Source organism: Crassostrea angulata, chromosome 3 (assembly GCF_025612915.1).
Source record: "Crassostrea angulata isolate pt1a10 chromosome 3, ASM2561291v2, whole genome shotgun sequence".
NCBI lineage: Eukaryota > Metazoa > Mollusca > Bivalvia > Ostreida > Ostreidae > Magallana > Magallana angulata.
In genome coordinates this window covers 19,017,673-19,033,915 of record NC_069113.1, presented here as the reverse complement: position 1 = coordinate 19,033,915, position 16,243 = coordinate 19,017,673, and the positions used below count along the sequence as shown (strand labels likewise).

The window sequence follows — 16,243 nt, the reverse complement described above, 5'->3', positions numbered from 1 at the left end:
ATGAACATGAAGGGATTTTCAATGCTGATTTTAAATGAAATGGGTAGATGAATCGTGCGAAAAGTGTGTTGTTAATATTTTCTGAGATTCTCCCTATGCAAACTAATAGCGGAAGTAGCTCTCTGAAATCTTGCAGAAACCATCGATCGGTGCAGCAAAGAGGCCGTCAGTGTACTGTATCACAATGTCTTTCGATAAATTCAAACCCAAATACAAAATACATGAAGAGACGGAGAATTACTTCAAACTGAGGGCGGAGGCAGGGGCTAAACCATATGATCAGCTAACGGTTGAAGAGGCAAGGGAAGGAAACGTTGCAAACGCCAAACGCTTTGCAGGCACCACGGAATTCGAAGGCACCGTGAAAGAGTTCACAGTTCCAACCAAACACTGCAGCGATGGTAAGATCCATTTTATCTATAAATCGGGTGTAATTTTAAAGTTTCACCTGAGCCGAATCGCATGACTTAGATTCTGACTTACTGTATTGAAATCCTGAAAAAATCAAATACAAATATTATGATTGATAAAATGGTACCATAATGTATGTTTTGTTTTTGAATAAGTGGGCGTGGCCTAGTTTTTGTAAATGTACTGCATGCTCCTACAATCTCTTGCAATTTGGCTATAATGTTGTACTATCTTGCCATGGTTTGGATTACAAGATTAAAATTATTAAATCGCAATATCTCAACCATAATTAATATTTCTGTCTGAATTGAATACAAAGACACCCTTTGAAATTCTCAAGTAGCATGCATACACATGCATGTAGATAAAAAAAAGTAAACTGCCACAGCCTTCTTTTTCAAAAAACTTTTATTGAAATTCCATCTAAAACAAACTTAGCAGTTAAATTAAATGAATTATGCATACCTGCTGCATCAATTTAATATTGAATCATTTGTTTGTATTGTGTTGACAATATGAGATGATGCATAGATGAATAATGCTGAAATCATAATCTAGAATTGTTAAACCGTACCAGAGAAGTATATAACAGTTACCGGTATACACGTCCCTGACAATACTAGGGTGTTTAAAATAATTTGGGTCTGTCAACGAAATACTGTGATTTGACTGCTCAGTCTATAAACGATTAAAATAATCTGAATGTGACCATGCATCTTTGTCTAAAGGTGGCAGGGTCCTTGAGGATTGAGTTATGCACTCATAATGAGTCTATATACTTGTGTAAGGGAGGATGAGGAAGAACAGGGATTTCATTGAGGGCCTTCTAAAACTAATATGGAGAAAATTGGCAATATCAAATCATTGGAATGTTAAGTGAATTTGGATTATCACACACATGTACCTTATAACACATAGATTGAGTCATAGTTGATATTTATGTAATATTTTTCTTGAATAAAATGGTTGTGTATCTTTTAATTGAAAGGTGTCATGACATGTTCCAAGTAGCTATAAATATAAAATGTAATTTTACATTCCTGGCTTGAAAAAAAAAAGTACAAAAACCCAAATTATAAAAATTCTTATAACAAGAAAATTGGAATACATGGAAATGGGAATGATTTAAGAGGGATGCAATCATTCTGAGGACTTAATTACAACAGATCAGTGTTCATCGAGCTGTTGGGGAAAAATATTTCTATTTAATATGCAGGTGTTCTGGGGAAGAAAAAGTTAATTTGAAACATAGGATGCTATTGCCAATCAATGTCAATAAAGCTTTAACTACAACATGTAAGAGCCGTTTTTTAAGAGTCAGAAGAATATAATTAGAAACGACTTGTTTTGTGATCTGGAATGCTGCCTGTCTGGAATATTGAGGACATACTGTAGAATGTTACTCATAAGGCCTAAAAAAAAAAGTTGTGTGTTTAGGGTAACCCAACCTAACCTACAAAAATGCCCCGATCCTTCCATTTTTAGAAGTCTGTTTTTATCCGATTGTGATTTTTATATTATTTCTATTAAAAACCCATTTTTAAATATGACACAAACAAACATTCTTAGGATTCATGCAGAAAAAAATATGATAAAGTTAAAAAAAAATCCCTACCTTCCTACCTAACCTAATTTTTTCATCAGTGTTACCCGAAACACACAATTTTTTTTATAGGCCTAAACAACAACTACTTAATAGTTGAATTTTATTTTTGTCGTAAATTTGTTAAAAATAGGGTTTTTTGACACTCAATTTTCAGACAGTCTCACACATAACTCGCAAATCTCAACAGGGGGCACCCTTGATTTTTTAAACCAAGAAGCTTATTATATAAAAGCAGAGAATTTCATGAAGGCAATTTCATTGATCATTAATACTAGGCTAACGTTTTTCAAGCTTTGTGCAAAAAACTACAGAAATCAAAATCTTAAGAAAATTAAATGCATAAAGAAAATGCAGAGAACAGACATCAAGAATTGTAACCAACAGGATTGCGATTTTTGAGTTTATCAACAAATTAAATGTTCATTGAAGTATATATTTATTGTGAATGTTCATAGCAGAAAGTTCTATGAAGTATATTTAATAGCATATTGTACTATTGAAACTGATTTTCGCTAAATCCATGTATATACATGTAGTGCGAAAATCGATGCCAACGAATATTAATAATACCACTGCGAACATGCACTACACAGTATTTCAGCGGTACTGTATTTTTCTTCAGGAATCCCCATCACTGTGTACCGGTCCAAGCACTGTGATCTGTGTGTGGCCCCCTCAGTGTTCGTCTACTTTCATGGCGGGGGGAATGTAGTTGGGTGTCGCCAAACGGTGGACACGATCTGTCGAATCTTCTCCAGGTGAGCACATCTTCATTTCAATCACAACGATTTTAATTTATTCTTGAAACATTCTTACTGTAAAGAAAGCTGTTTGTTCATTAAATATTTTTCACCATAGAGAAAATCAGATTTGGGCTTGGAATATTACGGTAATTAATGAACCTTATCACTGCACAACTTTGAAATTCGAACTTTGTATAGTATTTTTATACATAGTTGATCAATATGAATTTTAAAATCATATTTGAAAAAAAATGAAGCATTTCTTGTAAGTAAATACATGTGTGTTACATGTACATTACTATTTTATGTTTCATGCTGAAGTTGTTTCCTTGAAATCACCATATGTATGTGGTAATAAACTGCTCAATCAGTAGCTTAATTAATCAAGACAGATAAGATGGAACCAGTCTGGTGGAGGCTTAAAGAGGCTCTCAGAGACATTTATTTGACTACTTCACATACACAGTTTATATATTCTAGCTACTACTAGCTGCGGACATCTTTGAGAAATTCTATTTTTCATGCAGTTTGTAGCACTTAATTTTAAAACTCTCATAGTCATACTTTAAATTATAATATGTTTTGTTTTATAATAAAAATTACAGATATCAATCTCGTTATGAGAATTGATAACTTGAACCATTGAAAGCCAGCTGACTGATTTATTTGTGTATATAACATATTTTGCTGAAATTTTCAAAATGCTTCTGTGCAAAGTTGTTGATGCAAATCTTTCAAGAGATTCAAAGATAAGCTGATCTTATTGAGGTATACCTCCACCGATGGTTGATAACTCAGCAGCTGAGGTTAAACTTGTTATGTTAATACTCTGATCTTTAGGTCTTTACGGCAGGGTAATAAATGATTGTGATGATCCGGCTGCCAATCCTCCATTACATAGATCCGTTCAAGTTTGATTGTTCCTGACATGATGACTGTTTTTTACGTGTAAACATGCATGCCTGAATTACCAGGTTTAGTGCACATAATTGACATGGTTTACATTGTGAACAGTGAACCTCTCTCTGTGTTTTACAATCCTGGCAAGTCTATGGAGTTCACTGACATTTGTTTACAAAGGGAATAATATTCACCAGTGTGATAGCTGTGTTGCTCAGCTGTTAAAGGAGGGGGGGGGGTAATTGTAAGTTTGTCTTGTGAATTAATAAGATGCATTGGGATACTGTCAAATTTTACATCAGTGAAGTACTAAATTAGATCTTTCCTGGGGTATTATCTGTTACAGTATGAAAAATAAATTGATGTCTAAAATTGTTAACTTTACTTTTTAGTCTTGAATGTTTTGAAAGCTGTATGCATGTACCGGGTATAAATCTTCGCTAGCCAAGGGTTTAAGTTCTGCTCCTGTCCTCTCAGAGAGAGAGAGAGAGAGAGAGAGAGAGAGAGAGAGAGAGAGAGAGAGAGAGAGAGAGAGAGAGAGAGGTAGAGGTGGATTGGAAACCCTTGGGTAGCAAAGGAGAAATGTATATAGCTTGATTGGTATATTGTCTTCTGTTTTTTGTTATATCTTACTAGAATGTTTATGTATACTAATTAAATCTTTAATCCTTTCACAGAGACGCCCCCTGTGTGGTGGTAAATGTTGAATATCGCCTTGCCCCAGAACATAGATGGCCGGCCAACCATGAAGACGCCACATGTGTGGTCCGCTGGGTCAAAATGAACAAAAGTCTTCTTGGTAATCATTTTGTTTGTGAATATAAAAATGTTGCAAATATCTTCATTTTTACAAAATTTACAACACTCATAAAAAAATAAACCCTGGATATCGGGTATTATGTATATGATATCAACTTGGATATTATTTCTGACTTTCTTCTATTTGATGATATGAAATTGATTCATTTTCATGATAGATAATGATTGATAAACAACCATTATATTATTTTTGTATGCAGTTCATAGCATGATAGATTTATCACAACAATACCATTATATGTAATTCGATCATTCTGTACAGTATGAACAAGATGTTCATGTATCTGGGGATGATAAATTAGTAGTATTGTTTCCTGTGAGTAAGCTGTAGGAACTGTTTAATGAAACAGGGGAAAACTAAGGCCACATAAAATTAATTCTCTGGTTCTCAGGCCAGATTTTCCAAAATTAGATGAGGGAGGGAGGCTTTTTATTTTCTTTTTTATTGGTAAAAAAAAACAGATGAGGGAGGCTTTTTTTTATTTGGGAAAGAAATTAACTACCTAAAATTTAAAAAACAAGATTTTCTGTATTCAAGCTGCAACTCTCAAAGCACAACAATGATATTTAATATCTAAGTCAAATGAAAAAACATCTATTCTTTTATAAATGAACTGTTTGTTTTCATTTTTCTGCTTCTTTGCTCTGGAGCTTTGAACATTCTTCTGTTTTAACGGGGCTGTTGTTGTGAAACAACACAATCATGACACATTGGGTATTGTACTTCTTCTGTATATGTGTCTTGTGTCCCACAGTGATAGCATATTGGGGGAAATACACCAGAGCTGTACATGTAGTAGGGGGTCTCAATTGGAGATGCACGGGCCAAGTTTGATCTCATATAAACTTTCTACAACAGAGCGCATATTGAGGGTGCTTTCTCAGGATTATCAGGTTTTAATTCCTGAAATTCAGATCCACATGAAAACTGATAAAGTCCAATGATTTTGGTAAGCAAGGCACTTTCTTGGGCACCAAGTTTAGTAGCACTATATAACTTATTAGACTCTGGGTTTCTGGCAATCTATGCAGGTTCCCATTTGTTTCACTGTTTTGGCAGTCTGAGCAGATAGAGTAAATGGAATTCCATGTCTGCTTGCAGTTGATTGTGCTCGTTTTGATGATAAAGAAGGACAGTGTTCCTCTGTAGTATTGGTTCAAAAAACCTCACTGAACTCCATGTAGTGTCCTCCTTCTCCTTTAATAAATGACAGTCATTTAAAAATAAAGAAAAATACCAATCCACTTTACAAAACGTAAAATGACATATATGATGTTTACTCTAAAATACCTGGCACTGGATCAGGAAAGTTGTGTAACTGGCTAGAGATATCATTATGCAATCTTGGGGCCAAACATTATCGATCCAACAGTTACTAGGACCACATTTCTTCACAGTTAAGAAGTAAGTCCTGAATACACAGCAGTTATCAATAAACCCCGCAAGTTTATAACAGTTAAAATCCCGGCGTCCAAACTGTTCTTGCGTTTGCCAACTGACAAAGAAACGGAGGCACCAAGTAATATTTCTGGGGAGGTCCAATTTTCCCAATCGAATTTCATCGATTTCACGCCCTCGTACAGGTCTAACAAAAAACATCCATCAGAAAAACTCTCAATTATAGTCCACGGTAGAATTAAAAGGGTTCCATAGCGGATACATATCGAAACAGCAGACATTTGATTCGTTTTAAGTCCAAAATTTCCATCGACCCCATTTTTACCAGTATCTTCTTTATCATCAGGAGTTTTGGATCATAAAGTTATTACGTACGAAAAGAAGCGACTTAATGATTAAGACTACACCGGAAGCTGCATATTAGAATCAAAAGTAAAACTATATGCAAACCGAAAGCGGAAACTTTTTTTTCCTGGATAGGTCTCCGCATTATCAACTTTTTATTTTATTGAAAATGCAATAAAATTAGCAATGCGGCACCCTCAAAACGGATGAGCGCGGGCCTGAGAACCGTAATTTCAATTTTATTTAGCCTAATAACTGAGTCAAATATTAAAATGCTAAAATCTATGTTTTAACAGGATTTTTGAATAGTTATAAACAGATACATTGTTTTGTACAAGGGGAAATTACCTACTCATTTTGCAGTTGACAAAGTACATGTAAAATAGATGAAAATATGGGAATACAAATGGACTATTAAATACAATTAATCTACCAATGAATTTTATTCTTAAGTTAAAAAAAAAAAAGCTGAAAAAATATAATCAGAGTCAACATTGCTTTTGGATTCAATATGTTTCATACCAGTTTGTTTTATCATAAATAAACAATTAGTTTAAAACAGCTATTGTTTTTATATCACAGTGAACTACCAAAAAAAAAATCTATTTAATATGTATTATTTTGTTGAATTATCATGCAGACTTTTAATCCATCAAATAAATTTTTCATACTAGTTTCAGAAAAAATTTATTAACTAAGAAAGATTCGCATGCATGTATTTGATTGAGGGTGCAACGGATTGGAAGTTTTGTCTGTATAACATGAGCTGATTTACAGGTGCCAGTAACAAGAGTCTAGTTGGTGTCGGTGGTAACAGTGCAGGGGGTCAGATAGCAGCGATGGTGTGCCACTATGTAGAGGGCATTGACTACCAGGTATTCACTGATTGGTTGTTTCGTTTTGTGATGAGTAGGTGCAACGAACGAGAGCACTGTGGGGGTGGGTGGAGACAGTGCAGGGGCCCGCCTGGCCGCGACGGTTTGTCACGACTTGCCTGAAATTGACTACCAGGTAATAATGGTGGGGCGTTTCTCTTCCTCTGTTTTAGGGGCTGTCAACCGCAGCACGGTGGGGGTAGGTGGGGACGGAGAGGGTAGCCGCATGGCAGCTCTCGTTTGTCACGAGGTCCCTGATTTAGGGTATCAGGTAACATGCAATGGAATTCATGCATTTGTTGCATGATTGCATGTTGTCTTAGCTCCTCAGTTTAGATTTTGATTTATTTTTTCATGCAATTACTAGTTCTATTGTTTAAAAAGCTTTAAATTTTTTTTTTCATTTAGTTAATAGTTTGCATTGTCTCCATTTTGCTAAGTGGATAACAATAATTACCAGTAATCACAATATCACAGGGGTTTACTTGAAGATGATTCAGATGACATAAGAAAACTTTTAATTTTAATTATCATACATACTTCTCATCTTTGTTTCATGACAGTTAATCCAACCTAATTTACCCAGTCTCCTTTGTCAGATTTGCACATAATGCTGCTACTATGACAGATAAATATAACTGTTTGCATTCATTTTGTATGACTGCATACAATCAAAGACATTTGTTTCTAACTGCTGTTCAAGTTGATGGTTTTTTTAAGGTTTTGTGGTTTAATTTTGCAAGTTTCAATCCATTTCGTCTAACTGTGTTGTTGTTTTATTTTTTACTGTTACATTCAGTTGTGTTGTCTACTGAGCCATTTGTAAATGTGAAATGTGATGAATGAATTATATAGTTAATTTGATTTCCAGTTAACAATTAAACTTACGATTTCAGATATTATAAATTTGTTATGAATTAAAAATTCATATATTTTGGTTCAACTTTATAAATATGTAAACAGAAGTAAAGCTTTGTTTCACAGTTTCCTAGCTGTTATAATAGATTCTAACTAAAATATTCTACATTCTGTCAATATTCATGTATATGACTATATTACATACAGACTTATGGTCATTATTTCTTGCGTAGGTGCTAGTGTACCCTAGTGTTGACTTGAGGAGGAACTACAAGTCTGCAGAGGAATTCGCAGAAATGCCTGGACTCACAAAAAAGATGGTGGATTGGTAATGTTTCGCATTCATATATTCAGTCTACCATACCAGACATGATTATATCAGTCAAATCTGTCCATTCATTTATCTGACAATCTATTCTTCTGTCTGTCCATCCATATATCTGTCTCTCAATCTGTCTGTCCATCCATTCATCTGATCATCCATCTGTTTATCTATTCATCTATCTTTCTATCCATTCATTTATCCATCCATCTGTCTGTCTGTTCATCTGCAAGTACATCTGATTGTTTATCAGTCACAACTTTTAATTTGTTTTGCTCAAGAGATATAATCAAATACATGTGCAGTATAGGAAAATAGCAAGGTATATGTCGTTTCCTTCTGATAAAGTATTCTAGGCATAATATGATGTCATACTGGCGTTTAAAATAGTTGATTGATAAAGGACCCTGGTACATGAACTTGGATTAGAAAATACCAAAACAACTAAATTGCAACACTCTAAAGACTTAATATGTACATATATCTATGTCTCGTGCAAGTAAAAGTCACATTGTCTGCCCTTGCATTATTTGATAAACAAGTTTCAGCATTATAATTGACTGGATACAAATTGGTAATGAATTTAAGTTTTTCATGTCCATACTTAAGAATTACTTAAGCGTTGAATGCTTTTTTTGATATCGTCAGTCCTTTTACACATCAGGTCGTGCAGACAAATTGAATACTGTGTGGTAGTGTGATATTAGTTTGCACAGCTTAACACACGGTAGAGTATAAATTTGTCTTCATGGCCAGGTGTGTTGTAGAACTGATGATATCCAAAAATAAGCATTCATTGCATAATATTAGACACAGAATTTTTTTTAAAATCATGTACTCTTTTTTTTCGACTCGGTTATAATACTAAGTTAATGGCAGAAATGTAAACCAGTACTCAGGCTTCATGGGAGATGACTTGTGCCAATTAATGCATGTTAGACTTATTATTAACTTCACAGCAAGCACCCTCCTGCAAAACAGATCTACAGATTAAAGGCATTCTATTTTAGGTTTACTGAAAAATACATAGATGAAAAAGATATAACAAATCCCAAAGCCTCTGCCATCCTACAGAAAAAGTTTAGTGGCCTTCCGCCAGCGTTGATAATCCTAGCCGAGTTGGATCAGAATCGAGACCAGGGTTATGGTGAGACAGGCCTTCGATAATATCTGTGTAACCTTTAACCTCTCTGTCTTTTAGGTTCATGGACCACTACATAGATCGCTCTGACCTTGACAATGCTAGAGCTTCTCCTTTGCTTCACACTAACTTTAACACACTTCCGCCGGCATTGATTATAATCGCTGAACTTGATGCACTGAGGGATGAGGGTATTGGTAAGCATGGCTTGCACTTTTGTCAAATTGATCACTCTATTGTGTTTCTACCATTTATCTCTGATTAGCTTCATGGAGCAATTAGAAAATGTTAAAGGAGCTCTTTTTGGTTTATTTTGTTATGGGTTGGGAGATATTGGTCATTTAGTCCTTGTACTCATTCCGTGCTTGTTCAGTGGATATTAAAAATACATTTGATATATAAAACAATATATTCATTATTCAATAAAGCTAGAAACTATTAGGTCATCATAAGAGTAGAAACTTAATAATCCGTATATGCAGAGAATTAGAATAAAAGAAAAGAGATCTGATTAAATTAACTTAGTTTTGAGAGAGCCAAATGAGGAAAGTTTTTTGCCTTTAACATGTTGAGAGATATTTTGACATTGCTATTTGTTTGACCAAAACTAATTTTGCTCTTGATCTAATATATCATATGTTCATGATAAAATACTTACAATGTATACTTTATTTAAGTTGCATATATTTTAAAAGAAATGAGAATTTTCCTCTTTTTTTTTGGGGGGGGGGTTAGTGTTGTTGTTTTATTGGGGGAGGAGAGTTTTATTTTTCTTGCAATAGTGCCTTTTGGTATTTTTTTATACTATATATTATATGTGTAAGTAAACCTGCATTAATAATAACTATATTATGTACAGTATGCACAGTAATGTAATGATCAGTGTATAGAACATGTATACATATAGCCATGTGCATGTATCACATAACAGAATGAAAATATAAGTAATTAACTTACTTGAAATATTGATATATACAACTAAAAACATGTTTTTCTCATCCATGTCATATAATAAACATACATGTATATCTGTATGAAATTTTTGGATTTTTTAAAAATCATGTATGAAACAGAGAACATTTGAGAATGATTTTGATCACTTACTTCATTCCCTGTTATTAGCGTACCATGAGAAACTAAAGGAGGCAGGCGTGAAGTCACAGATCTTCACAGTAAAAGGTGTGACTCACGGATTCTTCCATCTTCCAGGTAGAAATTTATTTAATTTTAAGTAGGCAACTTTAACAATTGGTACCGCTAGTTCTTATAGTGAAACAATATATTTTTTCATGTAGATGTAAGGAGTATGAAAGCAATTGCAGAGATTATATGATAAGCTGTAGTATATATGGTTAAGTTTTTCCTTTATTGTGTTTCTTCTTTTTTTTGTTTTGAGTTGTGATGATTTTAATTTCATTATCCTTTTTCAAGCATCTTTCTTAAACAGTTAACCATTTCATGAACATGGTTTATATTTTATTTTCTTAAGTCAAAAATGCCCCTCTCCCTCTCTCCCCCTTCTTTCTCTCTTCCCCTCCCAAAATTTACTTTCACTTCATAAGGATTGTACAGTATACAACGGACTTGGGCAATAGATAATACCGAGCTGTTCCCTAAACCAACTGGGAAAATTTTTGGTTCTATTGACTGTTTAGGCATTAAATAGTCGTGTTACATGTCTTTATATTACAAAAGATTTTCATGCCATTATGCAGTATACTTAAGATCGCTTTGATCTTTCACTTGCACCATTTGAAGCTTATTAGTTTGCATGTAGAAGGGGGAGGTTCCAAATCATTCTAGGTCTAAGTTTAAGGTCATAGCAGAATTATATGTAAAATCCTTGTCCGTGGCATATCTTCTCTTTCCTTGGTCCAATCTGGCTCATACTTCACTCACAAGGTGCCTGTAGTTAAAAGGTATGCAGTGACCTTGAATAAAAGTTTGTAGGTCAAGGTCTGGGTCATATTGGACAACTCATAAAGTTTTTTTTTCAAAGATTATACTTTCCACTTAGCCGTGTTTGGCTCATTCTTCACATAAACAGAGCTTTTGAGAAAAGTGTGTGTTGTGTTGTTGAACCAATTTTCAATGTCAAATGTGAAAGTCACAGCAGAATTATATGAAAACTCCTTGTCCGGAGCATGTCTTCTCTCCCTTTGCTCCAGTTTGGCTCATACTTCACCCACATGGTGCCTCTGATCAAAGGATATGCAGTGACCTTGAAATATGTTTGTAGGTCAAATGTCAAGGTCATATTGGATCACACAAAAATCTTTTTTTTTAAAACAGCATATATTTACTCTCCAGCTCTATTTGGATATCTAATACTTCACTTAAACAGAGCTCTGTGATTAATGGTGTGCAGTGACCTTGAATCAAGTCAATGTGAAGGTTAAAGTGGATCTCCTAATTATCAGTTTTATTTCATAGATTATTTCCCATTTGCTTAATCTTGCTTAGATTGAACAAAAATACCAATCTGATTAAAATCAGATCTTTGATCCGTTCCGACAAATTCTGATGTCGCTACACGAGCGTAACAAAGATTTGATTTTTATCAGATTGCAAAAATGCCTGCATGTAAGGGGTATTGAGATTGAATTAGAAGTTCTATGCCAACTGGAAAATTTATAGGTCAAGGTCAAAGCAAAATTCTCTGAAATTCTTTTCATCCTATTGTCCATTATTTAAGCAAGGCCCTTTGAGATGGTCACCATCTCAATGTTGTCTAGTTGAGTTTGTTATTTTTGGAAATTATGATTTAGCGAATCTGATAGGTGAAGGGATTCCCCAGCTATGTGGTGTTAGCATTAGGGGCCTAGGGGGATATCCCTATTGCTGGTCAAAAGTCAATTTATGACCTCATGAATTTTTGATAGAAGTGAAATGTGCAGGATAGTTATGAATTCTAATATGATACATGTATTTTATTTTAATTAAAAGTTTTCTCTCCTTCTTCAGGACATTTTAAAGAGTGTTGCCTTAGAGCCCACGAGAAAGTATCCAAGTTTATCAAAACACACTCCTGAACCTCAAAATCACTGCTTCCTTCTCAACAGCAGCAGCAGCCCAACACTCAATTGTAAAACCCAATTTGATTGGTCAATGTTGAATGCTGTCATATCACATCTACTCAGAATAAGGATTATTGTAATTTACATTGTAGCCAAGATAATATCTCTTAGACAGTTAAGTGTATCTAGAACTATTTTAAGGGAAGAAAAAATAGACACTGTATGAAGTTAGTATCGTAGCCTTGATAAAAAATCTACTAGGTATAGTGTAGTGTACATGTATTTAAACTATTTTGATAAATGATGATGTATATATGTGCAATCTGATTGATTAGCTTTGATAAAAGTTTTACTAACCAGTGATATAGCCATGATATTGTCTTTTACATTAACCATTTATGTAGTTTCTATATGTAATTGATAACATATATTTAGGATGTATGTTCTATAATAATGAGGATAAGATTTTGAACAAGTGAAATAATTTTCTTAATTCTGTCTCATTTTTTGTTTCCATATAAGAAAGATTTATTTTTTTTGTGGAAATCAGAAGAACCAGTTTATTGTATTTTCAATGTTATAAACTGTCTGTTTTAAGTTTAATTTTGCTATGGTTAGTACTCTGCAATTAGTAGAAGTACTTGTTTATGCTATGTAGTACAATTTATATATTTTTTCATCTTGTTACTTTAACAAAACCTCTTATAAATATGCTTTTAATAATATCTTACTCGTGATGCTATTGCTATGTTGTATGTATGCTAAAAAATGTATAGAAGATCTATTGATCGAAGCTCAAGTTTCAACAAGTATGGTGTAAATTAAGGTGGACAACTATTTTTCATTTTCTTTATCTGCATTTTATTGTTCTTGGTTTTTAAAAATAGTATTTTTGCTTGGACCAAAGACTCAATTAAACAGTTTCAGTCATATCTTTTTTTTATTGGTTTGAAGTTGTTTAAAAGTCTGCATTTTTTAAAGGCTGACTTTGTCTCTACCTAGTTTGTAAATACCTGCAGATATATACATATATATATATATACGTGTACATCTAAGTTTGGGACATGTCCTTTGTAAGTCATAAAGCTGAAATGGGGAAGTGGTTTTGGTGGTCTTACAGATTTTCTAATAATTAGGGCTTGAGAACTAGATTATCAGTGGCTTAACATAAGGTTTTTCTCATCTGTCCTAGTACCGGTATAACATCACACAGATATCTGCAGTCAAGCTTGTTGGTGCAAAATTTACATTTACATGCACAATTATGACCAGAAGCAATTAGTACAATTAGATACATTTTAAGATGCAGTTACACAATGAAATTTTTCATCCAATTTTAAATTGAGTTGCTCAAGTAAGTCAAAATAATTCAAATCTTGAGGTGGTCAAACGATTTAATTTTGCAATTGATTTTCAATTATTAAAACTTATTCAATTTTATAATTGTCAGGAAAAAGTTAATTCTCACCAGGGAGTCGATCAAAAATCGGACGCACTTCAGATTTTTTAATCGACTTTCAGACTTTATTTTCGACTAGGTGGTCACACGGTACGATTTTAGTTGAAAGTCGAATCGAATTATAAAATCAGATGGAAAATTAAGTGCAAGATTGCATCATGTAACCGCACTTTTATATTTGAAAATTAGTCAATTCTTCTTGACTTACCATAAATAAAAAAGCAAATAACTATGATCTAATATGTAGAGCTGATTTTCAGTGGGAAGTGTTCAGAACTCTGTAATTTATCTCAAGGAAGTTTCCCAATTTTCGTTGTAGGTCTTCCATCTCAAATTTGGTTGTTCTTTTTGTGCTAGTCATTGTAATTTTTTATAGCTGAAGTACAGTATTTTTTTTTTTTAAACTTGTTCATAAAGTGCCATTTTTTGTACTGACTGATTCAAGTTTGAGCAATGTTTTATATATTTTTTTTTACAGTTCTGTGAAGTTGATATAAAACCCCATAAATAAACAGTTTTTGCATATACAGCCAATATGTTGTGACAGTCTTGATCTTGTCTTGGTACATGCATTTTACAATAAGTTTCAACGATATGCAGAATGTTTCTTGCCATGCAGTCACATCTGACATTTTCAAAATAAACATAAATACTATAATATAAAGATTATTATCAAATGCATCTCCCTATTACAAAGTATTTCTGTATTTTATATACAATGTCATGTATATTGAAAGTACCCAAAATCTACAAATGAGGCTCCATGTACTCTGTTGGATTCTTTTGCTCATGACTGTCTTGCCTTTTAAGTGGCTGGAAGCTTAATCCATGTTTTGTTTAATATTGTACATGTCTACTACATGAAAAATCCTGTTGATTTTGATAAGCAATAGTTTTTTATAACATTTATCTGAACTAGATTTTTTTCAATACAAGGTGAGAAAGAAACAACGCAGCAAAGCTACAATTTTTTTTATTGTTGCTCTGACAACTCACAGACTTGTATATGACCAAGACGATCAATTTTATTAACTGCCATTTTTTTTAACAACTTTAAACATACATTTTTCTCAAAACCCTGTTTACAATGGCATTACGTCACATGTTTCAAAATAATATTATATTGGTGCTTGTTTCATTTTGCTGGTTCAATATTTTTAACATGGTTTTATTTTTTGTTTGTTTGTTTATTTTGATACAATGAAGACACTTGTAGGAATGTTAATGAGAATGATTGTTTGCTTTGATGTAACAGCAGTATATATAGTCTCTTCAGACACTTTTGTTAAATGCAATAAATTGACTTAGAAACTCTGAATGTTGCATTTAATTCTATCCCGATGAACATGTACAATGAGTTACACCATGCTTCAAATTCATTTGATTTATTGTGCATTAAATTTGAATTGGGTTAGCACAAAAGATTATGCAATCGATACATTTATACTATGCATTTACATAATGAGAATTTTAAGCAAATCATATATGGACCAAAACATCACATCTCTTAATACCGGTTATCTAAACAATTTTTGAAGGTTGCACTTGGCCAACTTACACTACAATGCATAATATGTTAAAATACATAATTATGTATTGGAGGGAAAATTATAAGCATTGGACCCTGGTATAAAAAAGGGTCAATAACCCCAAAGCTTGACCATTACATGTACTTTATATGCATCTCCGCGTCAAATATAACAGCTAGCATCAATATACCAGTACATAATATTATGGTTCAGGGGTGGGTTTTTAGTTCACCTGTGCCAAAGGCTCAAGTGAACTTTTTTTTATAAAAATTTGACCGTTGTCTGTCGTTGTTTGTAAACTTTTCACATTTTCATCTTCTTCTCATGAACCACTTGGCCAATTTCAACCAAACTTGGCACAAAGCATCCTTGGGAGAAGGGCTCTCAAATAAATCAAGTTGAAAAAGGCCTATGTCTCTGTTAAGGGAGAGATTATTTATAATTATTGAAAATTTGTTGGTATTTTTCAAAATCTTCTCAAAAACCATATGGCCAGAAAAGCTGTAACTTGTGTGAAAGCATCCTGAGGTCATGTATATTCAAATTTCTTCCAATCATGATCCCTGGGGTGAGGGTGGGGCCACAATTGGGGAGGGGGGGGTCAAATTATTTTTACATCTGAATATATATACAAATATCATTGAACATCTTCTCAAAAAGCATAAGGCCAAAAAGCTGTAACATGTGTGGAAGCATCATTAGGTCGTGCAGATTCAAGTTTTTCAAATTGTGATCCCTGGAATTAGGGTTGGGCCACAATGGGGGACAAAATTTTAAATATTAAAAAAGAAATCTTAAAAATCTTCTCAAAAACAATAT

The 16,243-nt window shown here is 33.4% G+C and overlaps 1 protein-coding gene across 6 annotated transcripts; it reads left to right on the top strand.

Moving 5' to 3' along the window:
- Positions 1-60: 60 nt before the first annotated feature.
- On the top strand, positions 61-15,213 carry LOC128176289 (carboxylic ester hydrolase LipN-like). 6 transcript variants are annotated; one of them, XM_052842526.1, is made up of 8 exons: positions 61-401; positions 2,640-2,775; positions 4,338-4,459; positions 7,272-7,369; positions 8,190-8,284; positions 9,480-9,616; positions 10,542-10,628; positions 12,384-15,213. In XM_052842526.1, exons 1-8 carry the CDS (start codon positions 185-187, stop codon positions 12,449-12,451), a joined length of 960 nt encoding a protein of 319 aa, XP_052698486.1. In that variant the 5' UTR covers positions 61-184; the 3' UTR covers positions 12,452-15,213. The 6 variants fall into 6 exon arrangements, with proteins under 6 accessions (XP_052698486.1, XP_052698484.1, XP_052698482.1 ...); XM_052842524.1 differs by lacking the exon at positions 9,480-9,616 and adding an exon at positions 9,289-9,425; XM_052842522.1 differs by lacking the exon at positions 7,272-7,369 and adding an exon at positions 7,137-7,234.
- The last annotated feature ends 1,030 nt before the right edge of the window (positions 15,214-16,243 follow it).

Bases quoted from the DNA above. Each gene is read 5' to 3' on its own strand.
- LOC128176289 (XM_052842526.1), top strand. From the start codon at position 185: ATGTCTTTCGATAAATTCAAACCCAAATACAAAATACATGAAGAGACG. The intron at 2,776-4,337 runs GTGAGCACATCT...ATCCTTTCACAG, and splicing joins ATCTGTCGAATCTTCTCCAG to AGACGCCCCCTGTGTGGTGG. The intron at 9,617-10,541 runs GTAAGCATGGCT...CCCTGTTATTAG, and splicing joins ACTGAGGGATGAGGGTATTG to CGTACCATGAGAAACTAAAG.